General features: G+C 46.4%; 1 protein-coding gene across 5 annotated transcripts in view; it reads right to left on the minus strand.

Moving 5' to 3' along the window:
- Nucleotides 1-434: 434 nt before the first annotated feature.
- MFSD8 (major facilitator superfamily domain containing 8) overlaps nt 435-25,564 on the minus strand; it is a 52,340-nt gene continuing 27,210 nt past the window's right edge. For 4 of the 5 annotated variants that reach the window (XM_063920322.1, XM_063920321.1, XM_063920320.1 and 1 more), the window contains 2 exons: nt 8,563-8,798; nt 435-2,008 (listed from right to left, as the gene is read on the minus strand). In XM_063920322.1, coding sequence (XP_063776392.1) covers nt 1,790-2,008; nt 8,563-8,798 — 455 coding nt within the window. In that variant the 3' untranslated portion in view covers nt 435-1,789. Of the gene's footprint in view, nt 2,009-7,412; nt 8,799-25,564 lie in introns of those variants that run through there. The other variant, XM_063920324.1, reaches the window with a different exon arrangement.

Genomic DNA, 25,564 nt, shown 5'->3' on the forward strand with positions numbered 1-25,564 from the left:
ATTTTACTCACCGGTAAATATATTTCTCGTAGTCCGTAGTGGATGCTGGGCGCCCATCCCAAGTGCGGATTGTCTGCAATACTTGTTCATAGTTATTGCCTAACTAAAGGGTTATTGTTGAGCCATCTGTTGAGAGGCTCAGTTATATTTCATACTGTTAACTGGGTATAGTATCACGAGTTATACGGTGTGATTGGTGTGGCTGGTATGAGTCTTACCCGGGATTCAAAATCCTTCCTTATTGTGTCAGCTCTTCCGGGCACAGTATCCTAACTGAGGTCTGGAGGAGGGTCATAGTGGGAGGAGCCAGTGCACACCAGGTAGTCCTAAAGCTTTCTTTAGTTGTGCCCAGTCTCCTGCGGAGCCGCTATTCCCCATGGTCCTTACGGAGTCCCAGCATCCACTACGGACTACGAGAAATAGATTTACCGGTGAGTAAAATCGTATTTTTTGTCACATCAATCAACCAATCGTAGTTCCTGTGTTATCAGAAGGCTCAGGAACTTAAGCTACTTTGGATGTGGTACACGCACTACGCGTTTATGTAGCCCGAACATCAACTATACGTAAAACAGATACCTTGTTTGTTCTCTATGATGCAGTCAAGATGGCTTGGCCAGCTTCCAAGCAGACTTTGTCCAGATGGATTAAGCTGACCATACGTCAGGCTTACCTTCATGCTAGGCTACAACCGCCTACAGCAGTTTCAGCTCATTCCACACGTTCTGTGGGAACTTCATGGGCAGCAGGTCGTGGAGCTTCTACGACGCAACTTTGACTGGCTGCTACATGGTCATCAGTGCACACGTTTGTGCGCTTTTACAAGTTTGATATGTTTACAGCATCAGCATCTAGCTTTGGCTGTCTAGTGTTACAGGTGCCAAACAACTCTCCCGCCCAAGGGGGAAACTTTGGTACGTCCCAAGAGTACTCCAGTGACCCCTAGTGGATGTAAAAGAAAACAGGATTTTGGTACTTCCCAGATAAATCCTTTTCTTTGAATCTGCAGGGGGCAATGGACGCCCACCCAGAGCAGTTTACCTGTCTTGTGGTAAGTACAGTGGATCTTATGGTAACACATTCTCACCGATTGTTAAGATGTTACGATGATATCTATTATTGTGCCAACTGTTTAGTTGTCAGTTACGTTATGTGTCAACTTTAGTATTGTCCGTTATGTTTTAATGTTATATGTAATTCTCTATTGTTCATCCTCTCTATCGCTCCTGTTTGGCTCAGTAAAAATACTGAAGTATCTATGGGAGTATGGAGGGGTTGGAGAGTTACTAATTTAAATATTTAAATGTGCATATCCCGGCTATGCCCCATCCATATCCCAAGAGTACTCCAGTGCCCCCTGTGGATTCAAAGAAAAGGATTTATCTGGTAAGTACCAAAACCCTATTTTTTTTTTTTTGGTGTCGTGTTCTTCGTAAAGTGACCAGGAACCCCAATTAGTGCATCGCTCCCCTACCGCTGCGCTCGGCACAGCTTAAAAAATGAAAAACGCATGTCAACCTTTACCATGTCGACCAATAGTGTTCAACCTAAGTGCTGTCGACCTAAAGACCGGATACCCAATTATTTATGTATGACCAAAGACCATATACCTTACATGATGTGCTCAGCCTCACCACACCTACCTAATTATAAGATGGATAACCCTAAGCCCACAGTGAAAGGAGTAACCTTTCATAGCAGCAGATGAATCCAGTGTTGGAAATTTGTACCACAAATTACTTTTGGTTTTAGATAGTCATGAACTCCAGTTCAGCGTCTCCTCAGTCTTTCATGTGTTTGTGGTTTGGATTATTCTCCCATGTCGAACAGAAAAAGCAATAAGTCGTTTATAAACAGCTAACAAATGTAGTAGAGAAACTGCCACAATTCCACAAACAATGCTAAAGGTCCACCTTGGTCCCAGGTGTGTATAGGTCTCACTGACGAATACAGGTCCTAGTGTTCGGGCTGCACTGCCAGCAGCAGTTAACCAGCCCATATATAGGCCCTGCAAAAGGAAAAGCATAGTCAGAGTAGGAAGCTGGGTAATCTTGCAAAGTTAGTAGATATTGGTATGAGTCAAACATTTTCAGTTGGCAACAAGGTGTAAATAATTTGTGAACCTACAGTTCTAGCACTAAACAGTGAGTTTACCAAAGCATACAGTATACTGTATACAGCACATATCAAATTAAGAATAGCCATGTTCATTTACAACTTTCCCCATACTGTAGTTCTCAATTATTGGGTCACTTGTAGCAGAAATGGCTAGCACTTCCACCACATTTATTATTATTTACTCAATGTCTTAAAAAGACATTTTTATTTTTATATCCATGATAATTTAGTGACACAATGCACATTATACATGGATTAGACATACATAAAACATGAAATCATTTGAATAAAATTGATAAATTATTGCACAGACCCTTAATTGTAAACAAATGACAAAACAGTCTATGTGCAAATCATATGATGGTGGAACTTCTGGCTCATACCGTAGGAGACATGTGGTGTGTGCCTTTGATGTAAATAGGGTTCCATTTGTTTACAATTAAGGGTCTGTACAATAATTCATCAATTTTTTCAAACGATTTCATGTTTTATGTATGTCCAATCCATGTATAATGTGCATTGTGTCACTAAATTATCATGGATATAAAAATAAAAATGTCTTTTTAAGAAATTGGACATTGAGTAAATAATTTTTGCACATGTCCTTGGGAAGGAACAGCGCTCACCACAAATACCTAACCTTGTGTATGCCATAATCCTTGACATTGATGTTAGTGTCTTTTTGGTATTTTAATGGTTTGCGGCATATTCCTCTCCCAAAGTGCGCAATAATCCACCTAAATTTCTTCTTTTTTTCACATCTATTATTACCAGTTATTTATATAGTGCATACATATTCCGCAGCGCTTTACAGAGAATATTTATCCATTCACATCAGTCCCTGCCCTAGTGGAGCTTACACTCTAAATTCCCTACCACACGTACATACACACACATTCACGCTAGGATAAATATTTATTTTGGAAGCGAATTAACCTAGCAGTATTTTTAGATGCAGTGACGTAACTACTGCCCCCGCAGCCACTGCGGAGGCGCCGCCACTTTCAGAGCAGATTGGCATGCGCATGGTTTCAATCATCCAGTCAATGTTCCCCTTCTTAAGGGCCATACACACTAGACGATTTTTTTGACCAATATGGCCAATACAGACGATTGTGAACGATATATCGTTCACATCGTCTAGTGCAGAGGTTCTCAAACTCGGTCCTCGGGAGCCCACACAGTGCATGTTTTGCAGGTAACCCAGCAGGTGCACAGGTGTATTAATTACTCACTGACACATTTTAAAAGGTCCACAGGTGGAGCTAATTATTTCACTTGCGATTCTGTGAGGAGACCTGGAAAACATGAACTGTGTGGGGTCCTGAGGACCGAGTTTGAGAACCTCTGGTCTAGTGTGTATGGTCCCGCAATCAACGATGCGCGCACCCGCGCTCGTTGGCTGCAGGTTGGCGGTCGCCCCTGCAGCATGCTCAATGTGAGCAATGTCACTTGTGACATCGCTCATCACGGCATGTGTGTACGGAGCCGCGATGAGCGATGTCCACAATGTGACATTGCTCACCCCCCGCAGGCGGCTCCCTCCCCTCCAGTGGCTCCCCACACCGACAGCGGCTTCATATCTGAGGTCGCTGGCGGGAGCCGCTGACCGCTCAGCGTCTCCATCCACTGCCCCACCAATGCACCCACTGCCTTACCAATTATATTTCCACTGTGCCACCAACGTAATTAAAAATTATAATGGGTTCTAAATATATATATATATATATATATATATATACACATACATACATACATACATACACACACATATATATATATATATATATATATATATATAAAAATATTGAACCCATTATAATTGACTTTTAATTATGTTGGTGGCACAGTGGAAAGATAATTGGTGCGGCAGTGGGTGATAAAAAAACTTAATTGGTTCCCCCTTCTACAGGGCCCATACACCCAGAAATGCCTCCCCAATATTAAAATATGTAAATAAGGTGACAATTTCGTCTTTCAAATTGTTTGACAAATTGCTTAGTGTGTACACTCAATTTCGTTTGTCAGGACTCCTGGAAGTTCAAGGGAAATTGTTCATCTTTCAAATTGTTCATCTTTCACATTGGTCATGTCTTCTAATGTGTAGGGCCCTTTAAGAATCATGGCTTCATCATTTAAGCCAGACACCCTAAACCTTGATGGTAAAACAATCCCTGAGTTAGAAGATCCTTCATTTGGGGAATAAACCACGACGGGCACACAGACATCCTATAAATGTTCATGTTCTCTCTCCTGGCTATCACTATTTCTCTTACGTCCTAGAGGATGCTGGGGACTCCAAAAGGACCATGGGGTATAGACGGGATCCGCAGGAGCTTGGGCACACTGAAAAGACTTAAACTGGGTGTGAACTGGCTCCTAAGGCTTTCCATCAGGCTTTCCTAAGGTTTGCGATACAGGATTCTCATTACCAATTTCAGACGTTGCCGTTTGGGCTTTCCACGGCCCCGAGGATTTTCACCAAGGTCATGACGGAGATGATGGTTCTCCTTCGCAGGCAAGGGGTTACAATTATCCCGTACTTGGACGATCTCCTGATAAAAGCGAGGTCCAAGGAACGTTTGCTGAGGAGTGTGAGTTTGGTACTGTTGGTGCTCCGGCAGCACGGTTGGGTGCTAAATTTGCCGAAATCTCAGTTGATTCCGGCCACTCGGCTGTCGTTTTTGGGCATGATTCTGGACACGGAGTTACGAAGAGTATTTCTTCCAGAAGAAAAAGCTCTAGAACTGCAGTCAATGGTCAGGGAACTTCTGCGGCCGAAGACTGTGTCCATCCATCAATGTACTCGGGTTCTGGGGAAAATGGTTGCGACGTACGAAGCCATTCCGTTTGGCAGGTTTCATGCCCGGGTGTTTCAGTGGGATTTGCTGAGCAAATGGTCCGGGTCTCACCTGCACATGCACCGGAAGATAAGTCTATCTCCCAGAGCCAGAATTTCTCTCCTGTGGTGGATGCAAAGTTCTCACCTCCTGGAAGGTCGCCGGTTCGGTATCCTGGACTGGGTGCTTCTGACAACAGATGCAAGTCTCCGGGGCTGGGGCGCAGTCACCCAAGGAAGAAACTTCCAGGGGAAATGGTCGCTCCAGGAAGCTTGTCTCCACATTAATGTTCTCGAGTTAAGAGCCATTTACAACGGCCTACAACAAGCCTTCTTCAGGGTCGATCTGTCCTGGTACAGTCAGATAACATCACAGCGGTGGCACATATAAACCGTCAAGGCGAAACAAGGAGCAGAGCGGCAATGGCGGAGGCCACAAGAATCCTTCGCTGGGCGGAACAACACGTGAGCGTTCTGTCAGCAGTCTTCCTACCGGGAGTGGACAACTGGGAAGCAGATTTCCTCAGCAGACATGATCTCCATCCGGGAGAGTGGGCTCTTCACCAAGAGGTATTTGCAGAGGTGACAAAGCGTTGGGGAATTCCGTTAATCGACATGATGGCGTCTCGTCTCAACAAGAAGCTTCCGAGGTATTGTTCCAGGTCCAGAGACCCCCAAGCAAGTGCAGTGGACGCCCTGGTGTCTCCGTGGGTGTTCAGGTCGGTGTATGTGTTCCCTCCACTTCCTCTCATTCCAAAGGTACTGGGGATCATTCGACGAGCAAGGGTTCAGGCGATTCTCGTCGTTCCAGATTGGCCAAGAAGGGCATGGTACCCGGATCTTCAGGAGTTACTGGTGGAAGATCCTTGGCCGCTTCCTCTAAGAGAGGACCTGTTGTTGCAGGGTCCATGCGTGTTTCCAGACTTACCGCCGCTGCGTTTGACGGCATGGAAGTTGAGCGCCAGATCTTAGCTCGTAAGGGTATTCCCGGGGAGGTCATTCCCACTCTCATTAAGGCTAGGAAGGAGGTTACGGCGAAACATTATCACCGTATTTGGAGAAAGTATGTTTCCTGGTGTGAGACCAAAATGGCTCCTGCGGAAGAGTTTCACTTGGGTCGTTTTCTCCATTTTTTGCAGGCAGGTGTAGATGCGGGCCTAAAATTAGGCTCCATCAAGGTGCAGATCTCGGGTTTGTCTATTTTCTTTCAAAAGGAATTAGCTGTCCTCCCAGAGGTTCAGACTTTTGTGAAAGGAGTAATGCATATCAATCCTCCGTTTGTGCCTCCTGTGGCTCCATGGGATCTTGACGTGGTCTTACAGTTTCTCATGTCTTCCTGGTTTGAGCCTTTGCGTAAGGTTGAGTTGAAGTTTCTCACTTGGAAGGTAGTCATGCTGTTGGCGCTGGCGTCTGCCAGGCGGGTGTCAGAGTTGGCGGCTTTATCTCATAAGAGCCCGTATTTGATTTTTCATTCTGATAGGGCAGAATTGCGGACTCGTCAACAATTTTTGCCGAAGGTGGTGTCTTCGTTTCACATTAACCAATCTATTGTGGTGCCGGTGGCTATGGATGCTGGGGCGGTTCCAAAGTCTCTGGATGTGGTGAGAGCTTTGAAGATCTACGTCGCCAGAACGGCTGTTGCCAGGAAAACTCAGGCGCTGTTTGTCCTGTATGCTTCTAACAAGATTGGTCATCCTGCTTCAAAACAGACTATTGCACGCTGGATTTGTAGTACGATCCAGCAGGCTCATTCTTCGGCCGGGATACCCGTGCCGAAGTCAGTAAAAGCCCATTCTACCAGAAAAGTGGGCTCGTCTTGGGCGGCTGCCCGAGGCGTATCGGCTTCACAGCTTTGCCGTGCAGCCACCTGGTCAGGGGCAAACACTTTTGCCAAGTTCTATAAGTTTGATACCCTGGCTGATGAGGACCTTACGTTTGCTCAGTCGGTGCTGCAGAGTCGTCCGCACTCTCCCGTCCGGTCTGGACCTTTGGTATAGACCCCATGGTCCTTTTGGAGTCCCCAGCATCCTCTAGGACGTAAGAGAAAATAGGATTTTGGTACTTACCGATAAATCCTTTTCTCCTAGTCCGTAGAGGATGCTGGGCGCCCATCCCAGTGCGGACTGTTACTGGCAATGTTTTCGTGTTGGTTAACTTGGTTTATACACAGGTAGTGTATTTCTGGTTTTCAGCTTGTTGCTGTTGTTATTTCATATGGTTATCTGGTTTACTATTACTCCGGTGATGCGGTATGTTTGTGGTGGGGGCTGGTATTTTTGTAGCCCTTAATTTACACAAAAATCCTTTCCTCGAAATGTCCGTCTCTCCTGGGCACAGTTCCTATAACTGAGGTCTGGAGGAGGGGCATAGAGGGAGGAGCCAGTTCACACCCAGTTTAAGTCTTTTCAGTGTGCCCAAGCTCCTGCGGATCCCGTCTATACCCCATGGTCCTTTTGGAGTCCCCAGCATCCTCTACGGACTAGGAGAAAAGGATTTATCGGTAAGTACCAAAATCCTATTTTGTTGATTATTGTTACAGTTAACTTTTGTATTTTTCGAGGAAATGCTCTTTCTTTTCTGGATACTAATATTTTTTTTTTGTAAGCAAATACCGTGTTTATTAGTACAGTTTACACTGTTCCACGTGATGATTATGAATATATGTTATATTGTTAATATTTATGGTACTTGTGAGGACATTCTGTTTCCTCTTACTTGTATTTTTCACAATGTGCTATGCTCAGTAAAAACCCCAAAGTGTTCATGTACCAAAAGCATCTGGTGCCACTACCTTTTTATCTTTTTGGAGAACACAAGCCAGCATTGCCCCTAGACTACAAGATACATTAGGGGCTGTACTCAATAACTGTCGGAAGCTGCCGTCTTGTCGGAAAGACGGCAGCTACCGAAAGAAATAGGTCGGAAGGGGTTCCGCCCTATTCAATAGGGGCTGATTTTTCCCGACAAGTCGGAAAACACATGGATCGGCGGAATAGCTGCCAATCCACGTGCTTCTGTCGGAAATGGGGCCAAATCCGACAGGTTTTGGCCCCCTTTCCGACAAACTCAAACCGACTTGAAAACAAGCAGCGCCTCCCCACGCCGCCGCAGACCTGTATTCCCTGCAGCCAGCTCCTCCCGCCGGCCGACTATCTCTGCTCCTCCCGCGGCCCAGCTTACCCCTGCCGCCTCGGTCACGACCGCCGCCATCTGCACTCCTGGCCGCTGACAGCAGCGGCCGTCCATTGAATAGGGGTTGTCGGATCAATTCCGACAACTGCATGTCGGAATGGATCAGACTTTTGTTGAATATACCCCTAGGTGAAGATCCCATGAAAAGTCATTGGGGTATGTGTAATAGCCTGATAATTGTAGGCATCCACAAGATGCTGGTGATTAAGGAGGAAATGTATGAAGCAGTGAAAAAAGAGTGGACAGTTACCCATGGCAACCATCAGCTTTGCATACGGCAGACAGTGAGGACTGATCAAAGCTAGAGGCAAAATGGCAGATGTGTACTACAGATACATTAGCTTGATTTGCAAAAGCTAATTAAATGAGCCTTTATGATATAAAGCCAGATATTCTAAATCATCAAATATTACCTGTGGTTTTGGGCCTAAGAGTTTTGAGTACAAAGTGTAAGACATGACATTGCAGACTGGATATCCTATCCCAATCAATATATCAGATGTGAGGTACTGAGACAGGTGGATGACTGGTGTATAGAAGCACCAGGACTGCGTCGCAGGACATCCTGTCTGCTCTATTGTGTCATTCTTGGCAGACGTGAGGCTTGAACCCCAGTAACTTGAGTTATGAATGGTTGTGTTCTGGATGTCTGTGAATAAAGATAGCATAGTATTAGAGCACATTTGTAGATAAGCTGTACAGTGCATCTGGAAAGTATTCACAGCGCCTCACTTTTTCCACATTTTGTTATGTTACAGCCTTATTCCAAAATGGAATAAATTATTTTTTTCCCTCAAAATTCTACACACAATAACCAATAATGACAACGTGAAGAAATATTTTTTTTTTCATGATTTTTGCAAATTTATTAAAAAATAGAAAACTGAAATCTCATGTACATGAGTATTCACAACCTTTGCCATGAAGCTCAAAATTGAGCTCAGGTGCATCCTGTTTCCACTGATCATCCTTGAGATGTTCCTACAGCTTAATTGGTAAATTCCTGTGGTATTAACCTGTGGTAAATTCAGTTGATTGGACATGATTTGGAAAGGCACACACCTGTCTATATAAGGTCCCACACTTGACAGTGCACGTCTGAGCACAAACCAAGCATGAAGTCAAAGGATTGTCTCGAGACACAAATCTGGGGAAGGGTACAGTAAAATATCTGCTGCTTTGAAGGTCTCAATGAGCACAGTGGCCTCCATCATCCGTAAATGGGAGAAGTTCGGAACCACCAGGACTCTTCCTAGAGCTGGCCAGATGTCTAAACTGATTAATTGGGGGAAAAGGGCCCTAGTCAGAGAGGTGACCAAGAACCCAATGGTCACTCCGTCAGAGCTATAGCATTCCTCTAATAGAGAGACGAGAACCTTCCAGAAGGACAACCATCTCTGCAGCAATCCACCTGTATGGTAGAGTGGCCAGACGGAAGCCACTCCTTAGTAAAAAGCACATAGCAGCCCACCTGGAGTTTGCCAAAATGCACCTGAAGGACTCTCAGACCATGAAAAACAAAATTCTCTGGTCTGATGAGACAAAGATTGAACTCTTTGGTGTGAATGCCAGGTGTCATGTTTGGAGGGAACCAAGCACTGCTCATCACCAGGCCAATACCATCCTTACAGTGAAGCATGGTGGTGGCAGCATCATGCTGTGGGCATGTTTTTCAGCGGCAGGAACTGGGAGACTGCTGCATTCATCTTTCCCTCTATCATGACCAATGTACAGAGACATCCTGGATGAAAACCTGCTCCAGAGCGCTCTTGACCTAAGACTGGGACGACGGTTCATCTTTCAGCAGGACAACAACCCTAAGAACACAGCCAAGATATCAAAGGAGTGGCTTCAGGACAACTCTGTGAATGTCCTTGAGTGGCCCAGCCAGAGCCCAGACTTGAATCCGATTGAACATCTCTGGGAGAGATCTGAAAATGTCTGTGCACCGACACTTCCCATCCAACCTGATGGAGCTTGAGAGGTGCTGCAAAGAGGAATGGGCGAAACTGCCCAAAGATGATTTCTTAGTTTTTTATTTTTAATACATTTGCAAAAATCTCAAAAACACTTTTTTCACGTTGTCATTATGGAGTATTGTGTGTAGAATTTTGAGGGAAAAAGTAAATTTATTCCATTTTGGAATAAGGCTGTAACATAACAAAATGTGGAAAAAGTGTAGTGCTGTGAATACTTTCCGGATGCACTGTATATACTGTGAAGAAGCATAGAATCCCGAGCTTCGCCAAGTTGTACAATATAAGCACCAAACATATCAGGCGCTGTGATTATATTTTTATAGCATATCTAACTGCAGCTGTCTTATGAGCTACAGTTAGCCATGCTATAAAAATTTACTCGCAGCGCCTGATAATGTTTGTGTTTATATACTGAAATCCTTAAATATAGTAGAAATATAAAGGACTAAACAGAGTGCCATTAGTCAAGTAGGAAAACATACATGCATTAGACACAACAGGTGTGAAATAAAACAGACAGCTGGTAAAAATAGGTTACCATAGGGGCATGGCCTAACAGGCAACAGGGAAAGCTGTGTCCCAGTGGAGCTCCAGGCTAAACCATCTAATTACTGCACCCTGGCCCAACCTAAACACGCCTGGACAGCCCCTGCTTGTACACCTAGAGTTGCTGACTCGTCCGGCACCAGGAGCCGAGTGCTGCGGAGTCGGGGGGGCCCTGCTTTGTCCCCTGCAGACTGCGGCCTACCTCGGGTGGCGGAGCCGGGGCCTCGATTTCTGTGGCGGACCGCCGAAGCGACCCGTCCGTTGGGCCCGAATCGTCCCACCTCCTGCCGCAGATCACCTGCTCTCCTGATACCCTCCGCTGAGGGGGCCATCGCCGCGCTGCCTGCGGACACTCCCGGGAGCCGTGGAGAGCCGAATCCACCTGAGGTGAGGGCTGCTGCGAGCGGCGGCGGCCATCTTGCGGTTGGCGCCGCCGCATACTCCCTCACTGCTGCGGTTGCTGGGTCGATTTCCAGGGGTCCCCGGGCCTGACACTACACCCCCAAGGCCCCCCTCCCTGTGCTGACCCTGTGCTCCGGTGGCCGCGGACACAGCAAAGACCCGCAGGACGTGACACCTCCGGCGGCCATATTGGGATTGGCGCCACCTCAAGCCCAGTTCCCCAGCTCCCACTTCAGCAGAGTCGTGAAATCTACAGGGCCTCCCTACACTACCCCAAAGATTAGGTGTCGAGGCCCGCTGGTCCAACCTGACCTGCCTGCGACCTAGTGACCTCCGAACTGTCTCTCCCCCGCATTCACCACCAGTGACACGGAGCGTCACCCGCGACGATCACAAATCTCCCCTCCCCACCATCAATCCAGAGGCTTATAGAAGAGACTGACCGTGATTTGCTGACCGTTGTCCACTGCACCGGGCTGCCACTACGCCCCTGCATCCAGTCCCCCACCCCTAGGTGGCATCCGGACACTAGGCGTACCACCCCACTTGACCGGAATCGCCGCGCTCTCCTGCACTATACCTAATTCCATCATTGCCGCACCTACTTATCTACACTACGCAACCGCACAACGCGACATCGGAGCGTTACCTATGATCTACCAACGATCACCCGTCGCCGCGAATGTGACGTCCTAACCGCAGCCCTCGGATCTCTCCCACCGCGGTGATCAGCATACTCACAAACGGCACCGCCTGAGCATACCTCAACTCTCTAAGACGCCCACCAAGCCTCATGTTCCACTGATCACATCATAACTCAGCCCTCCAGTGGTTCCCTCTCTGGCGACTAAATAATCCTACTCTACCCTCCTACCTTAACGCTCTGTGTGGTGTTTTTTTTTTTTTTCACACTCATTCACCAAGGTGCAAATATGTCCAAACCCAACCCGAACACAAGAAGACGTGCGGGTACAGACATTTCCCAACATTTCACCAAAACCGACAAGGGCGACAAACCCTCCCTACCCTCTGGCCCCCCCTCTCCCAGCCTATCTTTTCCAAATGGAGACGACCCACTACCCTCGCCCGCCCCATCGACCAAAGATGATATCATGGCTCTGAAGTCACTCATAATGGACTTCAAAGAATCTCTAGAAACCAAGCTCGACAGAGCAGTTACCTCTATCAGGTCAGACATCTCATCCTTATCCTCCAGAACCTCCAAACTGGAAGCCAGACAAGACGTCCTACAAAAAGACCACATAGAAACGGTCAGGGATATAGACCATCTCATCCGAGATATAACAGAGCTCCGATCCAAGAACGAGGACCTGAAAATCGCGAAAGGAGAAACAACCTCAGGATCCGCAACATTCCAGAGTCCATTCCCCCGACAGCCCTCGAAACATACCTCCAAAGGCTGTTCTCCACTCTTTTGCCAAGTACAGCTTCTCGGGAGCTGCCTCTGGAAAGAGCTCACAGAGCCCTCCGCCCTAGACCCCGAGATGGCGAGCCCCCGAGAGACGTCATCATGCGCTTCCTCAACTTCAAGGACAAAGAGATGGTCCTCCTCCCGACCCGGGGCAAGCCACATATAATGTTTGAGGATGTCAAATTGCAATTTTTTCAGGACTTGGCCCCCTCCACCATACTCAAAAGGAGAGAACTCAGAGATCTGACATCAGCTCTCCGCACACGCGGTATCCGCTACCGTTGGGGTTTCCCCTTCAAACTCCTGGTCGAGTATAACGGAAAAACAGTCGTCATTAAAGACCCGAGAGACGGAAACGACTTCCTTTCACACCTGGAGGACTCTGACCCACCTGCAGACCACAGCCCTGACCTTCACCCACCCTGATTACCTCAGCACCTATATCTATAAGGACGCTTCGTTCATCATACTGTTATAATACCCCTATAGACTACCTTACCTGTTTTAGTTCCACATCTTGATTGTTCCATAAACAGACTATATATTGTCTGCCCTTACCTTTCTCCAGCCCACCTTGCTAACCTCGCTATTCGAAGCTCTGCGGTTTAAGATACCCCCATGGGCCCGCCCATATATATGCTTCACACAGCATACTAATAACTACCATACTCTTTCTATCCCCATATTGGAACCAAGAAGTACAGTTCGAAATTCTAACTACTTTTCAGTTTTGTTGGTATTGATGTAGCATTGCTATTATTGTACTTATTGTTTGACATTGTTGTTTGACACTGCATGTCGTCTTTCAACCACACATCACCCACACAAAGGCTCCTACGCCTCTCAACTACTATTGCCTCTATCACACAGACCACCACTGGAGGGACGTGCTCCTTCAATCCCTGCACTTACCACACGAGCCCACACAGGCCCACACTGTTACTTTCAAGCATCTAGCCCCTCCCCACCTCTTCCCCTCCGTGGAGGGAGCACGATCGCTACCCGACGCTCCTCCACTTTGGATCCTTCGATCCCACTCTCTGTGCCCGTTCCTTCTCGCTGGTCGTAAGGAACTCCTACACAGGCTCACACTACCTCTTCCCCCCCCCCTTTTTTTTTTTTTTCTCTTTCTTCTTCTCTTCTTTCTTTCTCTTCCTCTTTCTCCCTATATCTACCCTTACTTTCTCACTGCTGTTTCACTTTCTCATCCTCCTCTCCTTCTACGCCTCCCTCCTTCTCCCCCATTTCTCCTCTGCGCACCCTCCCAACGCAATAAAAAATGCCCCTACTCCTGGCGTCTTTGAACACCAAGGGTCTCAATACCCCCCAGAAACGCTCATCCCTATTCCGCTCTCTTCAAACCCTAAAAGCGGGAATTGTGCTCATTCAAGAAACCCACTTCAAATCTCATTCGCACCCTTCCCTAACCACAAAACGCTACCCAACGGCCTTCTACTCCTCAAGTCAATCGAAACACAATGGGGTGGCCGTCTTGATCCACTCCAAAATCCCATTCACACTCCATTCGACCCACACAGACTCGGATGGACGGTACATCATTCTGACGGGCACGCTCGGACATCTAGAATGCACGATCGCCACGGTCTATGCCCCCAACTCTGGGCAATCCTCTTTTTTTAACACCTTTTTCTCAGACCTGAACAAATTTAGAAAAGGTTACTTAATACTAGGCGGAGACTTCAACACTGTCCCAGACACCAATCTGGATAAATCTCCTGGCCAGTCCCGCCCCCATCGAGACTCTCCCTCGCGCTCCTTAAATAAACATATCCTCGAATCTGGTCTCTTCGACATTTGGCGAGCTGTCAACCCAACAGCCAGAGACTATACCTTCTTCTCAACCCCGCACCACTCATACTCACGCATTGATCTATTTTACTGCGGCACACTGCTCTCCCAACACGTACTAGACTCATCTATCCTCACTAACCCTTGGTCAGACCACTCCATTATCACCGCCTCCTTCGATTTCCTTGACACCCCGACAACTCGCCCCAATTGGAGACTAAACGAAACGCTTTTAAAAATCCCTCAATTTCAGGAAAAGATCAAGCTAGCTTTAGCCGACTATTTTTCCTTAAACATGACTGACTCTATTTGCACCCCACTAATCTGGGAAGCCCACAAAGCAGTGATCAGGGGACACATCATTAACTACGCATCACATAGGAACAAAGATCGCAAACAAAAAAGATCATCCCTCACAATAGAAGTCCACAACTTAGAAGCACTACATAAGCAACGACCCTCGCAATCTCTCTACTCAAAACTCACTTCCACCAGGGCCACTCTGAACGCGCTGCTAGCCGAAAAAACCGAGCACTCACTCCGCTGGCTGAAACAAAAATTCTACGAAAAAAGTAATAAAGCAGATTCGCTATTGGCCGGCAGATTGAGGGCTCGGAAAGCGCACACTGCTATTCCGGCTATCAAAGACGAACAAAACACCCTCCAATACAACCCAAAGACTATCAATTCTCTCTTTCGGACGTATTATGAGCAGCTCTACAACTTACCAGACACTTCCTCCTCAATTGACCCGACCCACCCCTCGGTTGCAGACTACCTAGCCTCCACAGATTTGCCTCGTATCGACGCCTCCACCTCCGCAGCCCTGAACAAACCCATCACCCCAGAGGAATTAACCCTTGCCATCGGTAGTCAGAAACCGTCTAAGGCCCCGGGCCCGGATGGCTACCCAATGTCATATTATAAAACTTTTCAACCCGCACTACTCCCCCACCTCACGTCACTATTCAACCTTATCTTAGAAGGATCCTCCTTTCACCCCCACACCACCAAGGCCGTCATTACCGTGATTCCAAAACCCAATAAAGATCCCCAACTCATTTCTAACTATAGACCCATATCACTTTTAAACTCGGACCTGAAAATCTTTGCCAAAGTACTAGCCAATAGACTTAATCCTATTCTCCCCTCGCTCATACACCCCGACCAAGTGGGCTTTGTTCAATCTAGACAGGCACTCGACAACACTAGACGAGTCGTGGATATCATCGACCACATAAACCTCCACAAGATTCCATCCCTGACACTTGCCCTAGACGCAGAGAAGGCCTTCGACAGAGTTTCCTGGCCCTTCATGCAACAGACTTTACAACGTTTTGGTCTTCAAGGTAATTTTCTCCAAGCCATACATGCCCTATACCAGAACCCCTCGGCCTCGGTTCTTTCCAATGGCCTACTTTCGGACCCCCTTAAAATTTCAAATGGAACACGACAGGGATGCCCATTATCTCCCCTTATATTCGCACTCATCATTGAACCCCTTGCAAGCCACATCCGGACTAACCCTGATATCACGGGAGTCCAAGTCAACCATACTCAGTACACCATCTCCCTTTTTGCTGACGACATCCTCCTGACCCTGACAAACCCAACTATTTCTCTCCCAAACCTTTTTCAGGAACTAGCCACATATGGCAATCTCTCGGGTTATAAAATTAATCAGACCAAATCCGAAGCCCTTTCCTTGCACATCCCCAAACTAACTAAGATACAACTGCAACAGAACTTCAACTTTTCCTGGCGAAGACGCTCCCTCAAATATCTTGGAATCTCCATCACCAAATCTTACAATTCTCTCTACAAAGCTAACTACCCCCCTCTCATCACGTCAATCCTCACTGATATCCAACAATGGGAGTCTTACTTTCTCTCCTGGGTGGGACGAATCAATGCTATAAAAATGAATGTCCTTCCCAAACTTCTCTACCTATTTCAAACACTCCCGATCTCCGTGCACTCCCAGACTCTTAACAAACTCCAGTCCTCCCTCTGCAAATTTATCTGGAATCACAAAAAGCCTAGAATCCGGCGGGATATCTTAGCCAAACACTCTCAAAACGGGGGTCTGGGCCTTCCCATCCTCCAACGCTATTATGACTCGACCAGACTAAGCCAAATGGTGGCCTGGCATGTCCCAGAACACACTAAAAGATGGGTTGATCTAGAGAGCGATTTATCGGGACTCCCATCCATTTCTTACTCGCCCTGGCTCTCTAGTAAAATACGCATCCCATCCCACCGCACCTCCCCCACAATAGAATTGACACTTACACACTGGCGAAACTTGAACAAAAAATTAAAACTAACAAACCACCCCTCCCCCCTGACTCCCATCTGGAGCAACCCAGCATTTCCCCCGGGACTCTCTCGGGAAATGGCCCGCCCCTGGATCTCAGCGGGAGTTACCAGGATACACCACTTCACAGGGACGCACTCTATTAAATCATTTTCTGACCTACAAACTGCGCACAGCCTACCGAACTCACTGTTCTATCAATACTTACAAATTCGCCACTTTCTTTCCTCACTACAGTTAAAGTTTCCTCTATCGACCCCCACACCTCTTGAGAGACTCTGTATTTACAACCCCACCAGTAGAGGCACCATCTCCCTCCTCTACAAAACTATCCTCAGCCCTACACCCCCACCTCTCGAACCACATGAGCTAGCATGGGAGGCTGACATGGGGTGCCACATAGAGGACGAGGGTTGGGATACAATCCGCGCCGCGATTTCACAGTGCTCCATCAGCGTAGCCATCCGGGAAAACTCTTATAAAATATATACTAGATGGTACTTAGTACCGGACCGACTACACAAAATATTCCCCGATACCTCCAACCTTTGCTGGAGAAGCTGCGGCCAAGTAGGCACATTCTATCACATCTGGTGGACCTGCCCGGTGATTGTTCAATACTGGACAAAGGTCCGCAAGCTTATATCACGACTAATCGACTTGCCAGAGCCCTTATCGCCTGCGAACCTCCTCCTCTGCTCTCCGCCCGATCACATCTCCAAAGAATCTAAAAACCTAGTTCTCTTCATATCTTGCGCAGCAAAATACCAAATTGCAAGTAATTGGAAGAATCCCGAAACCCCCAGCTACCAAGCTCTCACGAACAGAATCTGGTTTGTGGCAAACATGGAATACATTACTAGCCTTCGACATAACACAGTTAAAAAGTTCCACTCCACCTGGCTCCCATGGTACAGGCTTCACGACCGCCCCCTCCCAGGACTTAACTAATGAAAGACCCCGCCTAGTAACCACAACCCCTCCTCCTATATCCTCTCCCCCGCTATAAATGTTTTTTTTTTTTTTTTTTTGTATTTTTTACTTTGCTTCTTTCTCTTCCCTCTCCTCTCTCTTCCCCATTTTTTTTTTTTTTTCTCTTCTCCCTCCTATCCTCTGAACTCACGCCCCATTAAAGACGCTGTTCTATTCCCTCGCCTCCTCCCTCCCCTCATAGCTCTGGAATCTTCGGCTTCCAGTTCTTCTCTCTATCAACCATACCACACTTTTCTACCGTTCTCTTACAGAAGGTTATATACACGTTTTGTTTTTATAATGATCACTCTGTTGTTGCAATCTCTTGTTCACCGTTTGCATTTCGACGGTTGATTTGTATGTTTCTAACATAAAATAAAAATCTTATGATGAAAAAAAAAAAATATAAAAATAGGTTACCATAAATGAATACAGGTTGAGTATCCCTTATCCAAAATGCTTGGGACCAGAGGTATTTTGGATATCGGATTTTTCCGTATTTTGGAATAATTGCATACCATAATGAGATATCATGGTGATGGGACCTAAATCTAAGCACAGAATGCATTTATGTTTCATATACACCTTATACACACAGCCTGAAGGTCATTTTAGCCAATATTGTTTATAACTTTGTGCATTAAACAAAGTGTGTCTACATTCACACAATTCATTTATGTTTCATATACACCTTATACACACAGCCTGATGGTCATTTAATACAATATTTTTAATAACTTTGTGTATTAAACAAAGTTTGTGTACATTGAACCATCAAAAAACAAAAGTTTCACTATCTCACTCTCACTCAAAAAAGTCCGTATTCCGGAATATTCCGTATTTCGGAATATTTGGATATGGGATACTCAACCTATATATATATATATATATATATATATATATATATATATATATATATATATACACATATATACACACTGCTCAAAAAAATAAAGGGAACACTAAAATAACACAACCTAGATCTGAATGAATGAAATATTCTTATTAAATACTTTGTTCTTTACATAGTTGAATGTGCTGACAACAAAATCACACAAAAATTATCAATGGAAATCAAATTTATTAACCCATGGAGGTCTGGATTTGGAGTTACCCTCAAAATTAAAGTGGAAAAACACACTACAGGCTGATTCAACTTTGATGTAATGTCCTTAAAACAAGTCAAAATGAGGCTCAGTAGTGTGGGTGGCCTCCACGTGCCTGTATGACTTCCCTACAACCCACACAAGTGGCTCGGTAGTGCAGCTCATCCAGGATGGCACATCAATGTGAGCTGTGGCAAGAAGGTTTGCTGTGTCTGTCAGCGTAGTGTCCAGAGCATGGAGGCGCTACCAGGTGACAGGCCAGTACATCAGGAGACGTGGAGGAGGCCGTAGGAGGGCAACAACCCAGCAGCAGGACCGCTACCTCCGTCTTTGTGCAAGGAGGAACAGGAGGAGCACTGCCAGAGCCCTGCAAAATGACCTCCAGCAAGCCACAAATGTGCATGTGTCTACTCAAACAATCAGAAACAGACTCCATGAGGGTGGTATGAGGGCCCGACGTCCACAGGTGGGGGTTGTGCTTACAGCCCAACGTCGTGCAGGACGTTTGGCATTTGCCAGAGAACACCAAGATTTGCAAATTCGCCACTGGCGCCCTGTGCTCTTCACAGATGAAAGCAGGTTCTCACTGAGCACATGTGACAGACGTGACAGAGTATGGAGACGCCAAGGAGAATGTTCTGCTGCCTGCAACATCCTCCAGCATGACCGGTTTGGCAGTGGGTCAGTAATGGTGTGGGGTGGCATTTCTTTGGGGGGCCGCACAGCTCCATATGCTCGCCAGAGGTAGCCTGACTGCCATTAGGTACTGAGATGAGATCATCAGACCCCTTGTGAGACCATATGCTGTTGCGGTTGGCCCTGGGTTCCTCCTAATGCAAGACAATGCTAGACCTCATGTGGCTGGAGTGTGTCAGCAGTTCCTGCAAGACGAAGGCATTGATGCTATGGACTGGCCCGCCCGTTCCCCAGACCTGAATCCAATTGAGCACATCTGGGACAGCATGTCTCGCTCCATCCACCAACGCTACGTGCACCACAGACTGTCCAGGAGTTGGCGGATGCTTTAGTCCAGGTCTGGGAGGAGATCCCTCAGGAGACCATCCGCCACCTCATCAGGAGCATGCCCAGGCATTGTAGGGAGGTCATTCAGGCACGTGGAGGCCACACACACACTACTGAGCCTCATTTTGACTTGTTTTAAGGACATTACATCAAAGTTGGATCAGCCTGTAGTGTGTTTTTCCACTTTAATTTTGAGGGTGACTCCAAATCCAGACCTCCATGGGTTAATAGATTTGATTTCCATTGATAATTTTTGTGTGAGTTTATTTTTTTGAGCAGTGTATATACATGTAGATCTATGATGAGTGGATCTTCCTTTGTTCACCCACAAAGTGGAAAACGAATTCCAATTAAACACAAGTTGTCGTGCACGTCTGACTTTGTGATATACATTATCATCTGCCCTTGTGGGCTATACTATGTGGGACTCACTACACGGTGTTTCCGTGAACGCATGGCGAACCACCGTTACTCCATCAGACAAGCATTAGAGACCAATAAGACGGATAAACCAGTAGCTAAACACTGGCTACAACAAAAACATTCAGTCTCAAGTCTAAAATGCATGTTAATTGACCATATTCCATCAACGATCCGAGGTGGTGATAGAGAATTGAAATTGAAACGACGTGAATCACGGTGGATTTTTGAATTAGAGACACTTATCCCATTAGGTCTCAATGAGACAAATCCATATGGTATCTTCCTAGGATAATTTGCAGTCATGGTGTATTTACATTTTATCTACTTTGTCTCAGGCATATTTGTATATATAGTTCTGTGACCCGGGTTTATGTTGTGGCTCTTTTGATACCAGCCAGTAATATGGCGGCCTCATTAAAGCCCTATATACCCCGTGGCCTACATAATATATATATTTTTATTGTTTAAAATATTTTTTCATTCATTTTTCCTTTAATGATGTATTAAAAGTTACGTTTTATTATAAATTTTTAATTTTCTAATATGTGGGAGAAATTGTACACCACCATCTATTTGAGATCCCCGGCCGACCTACTTTGTAACATCTGCGCTTGTCACTCTTTTACATGTTACTATATTTGTATTATTCTCCGGTTTTTTTGGACTTGTTGTCATCTCTATCGACATGTATGTCATCTCCTTTATATAGTTGTGCGTTCCAGGTACCGCTGGAACGCATTTTGATTCTCCACTTCCTATTTTTGGCTCTTATTACCCCACTTCCGGTTTACGGAAGTCACTTCCGGTTAGCGCGTGCGTTCCAGCAACTGCTGGAACGCATGGACCACTTCCTGGTTTCTTTGAATCTTGTATGTGGTGCGGTTTTTGATAACCAGCACCGTTTAAAATAAAAAACATATTCCATGGGGGTTAACACGAAGGTGCTATACACCCTTCCCCCATAGTAGTTGCATTGTATACAAATCAGGTTTTAGCTCCTAATTGACAGTCTAGTATAGAACAGGAAGTGACATATGTAGGAGGGGCGTGATACTCAAATTGATGATGGTATAAATACTTGTAGATGTTGAACATGTCTGGCACTCTGCTTCTGGTGCTCTGTCACCACACAACACCGCTTTGCTGTCCTGACAAAGATCACTGGGATGTGATCGAAACGTCGACCAGAGAATGTACCAATAAATGACCTTCTGACCTTTTTAAGAAATAATTGGTGAGTGCCCTCTTTTTCAAAAGACCACACACACATATATATATATTTATATATACACATACATACATATATATATATATATATATATATATATATATATATATATATATATATATATACACATATATACAGTATCTATACATATCTATACCTATATAAATATCTATACACTAGTTACTGGCCCATCAAAATTATGGAACAACATAAGAGCAATTTCAGCACTGATGGCTGTGTGTGCCCGAACGAAGCAACACTTGAATTGCTTCGTCGGTGCCATCTAGTGGCCGTTGGTGCGCAAAACACTTGAATACCTCTCACAGAGGTAAGGAGCAGCGTTAACCTTTTATTACATAAGATGAATACAGTCAGGTAACAGCGAACAGCCGGTTGCCCAACACTTTGTGGATTTCAAACACAGTATGACTTCACTGAAATATAAATCATAGATCATACACCAATGTCATTGAGGTGAGGTAATCATGCCAAAAAATTATTACAATTGGAATATGATTGGATATTTCAACTTGATACCCTGTACCGTAAATGGTTAGAGGAGTCTATGGGGCTCAATAGCTTTTTATATCCTTTTGCAAGTATTATGTATATAAGATTAATAAGATTTTACTTACCGGTAAATCTATTTCTCGTAGTCCGTAGAGGATGCTGGGCGCCCGTCCCAAGTGCGGACTTCTTCTGCAAGACTTGTATATAGTTATTGCTTACATAAGGGTTATGTTATAGTTGATCGGGTTTGAACCGAGGCTATGTTATTGTTCATACTGTTAACTGGGTAGTTTATCACAAGTTATACGGTGTGATTGGTGTGGCTGGTATGAATCTTGCCCTTAGATTTACAAAAATCCTTTCCTCGTACTGTTCATCTCCTCTGGGCACAGTTTCTCTAACTGAGGTCTGGAGGAGGGACATAGAGGGAGGAGCCAGTGCACACCCAGAATCTAAAGCTTTCTTAAAGTGCCCTATCTCCTGCGGAGCCAGTCTATTCCCCATGGTCCTTACGGAGTCCCCAGCATCCTCTACGGACTACGAGAAATAGATTTACCGGTAAGTAAAATCTTATTATAAACATTATACATATACGTCACTAACAAAATCATTAAAAATATCCCATATAGGCAGCAGAACACATGGAATGGACATTAATTGGTTCTGCCACAAGGTGGCCTCATAGAACACAAAATGATAATACCTTATTTTCTCTAACGTCCTAGAGGATGCTGGGGACTCCGTAAGGACCATGGGGATTATGCCAAAGCTCCCAAACGGGCGGGAGAGTGCGGATGACTCTGCAGCACCGATTGAGCAAACAGGAGGTCCTCCTCAGCCAGGGTATCAAACTTATAGAACTTTGCAAAGGTGTTTGACCCCGACCAAGTAGCAGCTCGGCACAGTTGTAGTGCCGAGACCCCTCGGGCAGCCGCCCAAGAAGAGCCCACCTTCCTAGTGGAATGGGCCTTAACCGATTTAGGCAATGGCAATCCTGCCGAAGAATGCGCCTGCTGAATCGTGTTACAGATCCAGCGAGCAATAGTCTGCTTTGAAGCAGGAGCGCCAACCTTGTTGGCCGCATACAGAACAAACAGAGCTTCGGTCTTCCTGATCCTAGCTGTTCTGGTCACATAAATCTTCAAAGCCCTGACCACATCCAGGGACTCGGAATCCTCCAAGTCCCGTGTAGCCACAGGCACGACAATAGGTTGGTTCATATGAAAAGATGAGACCACCTTGGGCAGAAATTGAGGACGAGTCCTCAACTCTGCCCTATCCACGTGAAAAATCAGGTATGGGCTTTTATATGATAAAGCCGCCAATTCCGAAACCCGCCTTGCAGAAGCTAAGGCCAACAACATGACCACTTTCCAAGTGAGGTATTTCAACTCCACTGTTTTGAGTGGTTCAAACCAAGGTGACTTGAGGAAACTTAATACCACGTTAAGGTCCCAAGGCGCCACCGGAGGTACAAAGGGAGGCTGAATATGCAGCACGCCCTTCACAAAAGTCTGTACTTCAGGAAGAGAAGCCAATTCTCTTTGAAAGAAAATGGATAAGGCCGAAATGTGAACCTTTATTGACCCTAATTTTAGGCCCAAATTCACTCCCGTTTGAAGGAAGTGAAGCAGACGGCCCAACTGAAACTCCTCCGTAGGAGCAGCTCTGGCCTCACACCAAGAAACATATTTTCGCCATATACGGTGATAATGTTTCGACGTCACGTCCTTCCTAGCCTTGATCAGGGTAGGAATGACCTCCTCCGGAATCCCTTTTTCCGCTAGGATCCGGCGTTCAACCGCCATGCCGTCAAACGCAGCCGCGGTAAGTCTTGGAACAGACAGGGCCCCTGCTGCAGCAGGTCCTGCCTTAGAGGAAGAGGCCACGGATCTTCTATGAGCAACTCTTGCAGATCCGGATACCAAGTCCTCCTTGGCCAATCTGGAACAATGAGGATTGTTCTGACCCTTCTTATTCTTATTTTCCTCAACTCCTTGGGTATGAGAGGTAGAGGAGGAAACACATAGACCGATCTGAACACCCAAGGTGTCACCAGAGCGTCTACCGCAACCGCCTGAGGGTCTCTTGACCTGGCGCAATACCTCTTTAGCTTTTTGTTGAGGCGGGACGCCATCATGTCTATCTGAGGCAGTCCCCACCGATCCGTGATCTGTGTGAAGACTTCTTGATGAAGTCCCCACTCTCCCGGATGCAGGTCGTGCCTGCTGAGAAAGTCCGCCTCCCAGTTGTCCACCCCCGGGATGAACACTGCTGATAGTGCGCTTACATGGCCTTCCGCCCAGCGTAGAATCCTGGTCGCCTCTGCCATGGCCACTCTGCTCCTTGTGCCGCCTTGGCGGTTTACATGAGCCACTGCCGTGACATTGTCTGACTGAATCAGAACCGGTTTGTTCCGAAGCCATTCCTCCGCTTGGCGTAGGGCGTTGTATATGGCCCTCAACTCCAGGAAATTGATGTGGAGACCAGTCTCTAGGCTTGACCAGAGACCCTGGAAATTTCTTCCTAGTGCGACTGCTCCGCAACCTCGGAGGCTCGCGTCCGTGGTCACCAGGACCCAGTCCTGAATGCCGAACCTGCGACCCTCCAGGAGGTGAGCACTGTGCAGCCACCACAGGAGAGACACCCTGGCACTGGGAGACAGGGTGATCCGTTTTTGCATGTGTAGATGGGACCCGGACCATTTGTCCAATAGGTCCCATTGAAAGGTCCTTGCAAGGAACCTGCCGAAGGGGATGGCCTCGTATGAAGCCACCATCTTCCCCAGAACCCTCGTGCAATGATGCACTGAAACCTTTTTTGGCTTCAATAGGTTCCCGACCAGAGCTACGAGCTCCTGAGCCTTCTCCACTGGAAGAAAAACTCTTTTTTGGTCTGTGTCTAGAATCAGGCCCGAAAGGTCAGACGCGTTGCAGGGACTAGCTGGGATTTCGGTAAATTGAGAATCCAGCCGTGCCTCTGCAACGTCTTCATGGACAGAGACACGGTGTCCAGCAACTTCTCCCGAGATCTCGCCTTTATGAGGAGATCGTCCAAGTACGGGATAATTGTGACGCCCTGTCTGCGCAGGAGCACCATCATTTCCGCCATTACCTTGGTGAAAATTCTCGGGGCCGTGGAAAGACCAAACGGCAACGTCTGAAATTGGTAGTGACAGTCCTGTACTGCAAATCTCAGGAACGCCTGGTGAGGGAAAATCGGAACATGAAGGTACGCATCGTTTATGTCCAGGGACACCATCCAATCCCCTCCCTCCAGGCTGGCGATGACCGCTGTGAGCGATTCTATTTTGAACTTGAACCTCTTCAAGTACAGGTTCAGGGATTTCAGATTTAAAATGGGTCTGACCGAACCGTCCGGTTTCGGTACCACAAACAGGGATGAATAATAACCCTCTCCTTGCCGGAGATGAGAAACTTCGACTATCACCTGTTGAATGTACAATTTGTGAATTGCAGCTAACACCAGCTCCCTCTCCGACGGGGAAGCCGGCAGAGCCGATTTGAAAAACCGGCGAGGAGGCATGTCTTCGAATTCCAGTCTGTATCCCTGGGAAACAATCTCTATTGCCCAGGGATCCACCTGTGAGAGAACCCAGACGTGGCTGAAAAGACGAAGACGTGCCCCCACTTGATCTGACCCCCCCC

Source organism: Pseudophryne corroboree, chromosome 1 (genome assembly GCF_028390025.1).
Source record: "Pseudophryne corroboree isolate aPseCor3 chromosome 1, aPseCor3.hap2, whole genome shotgun sequence".
In the NCBI taxonomy this organism is placed as follows: domain Eukaryota; kingdom Metazoa; phylum Chordata; class Amphibia; order Anura; family Myobatrachidae; genus Pseudophryne; species Pseudophryne corroboree.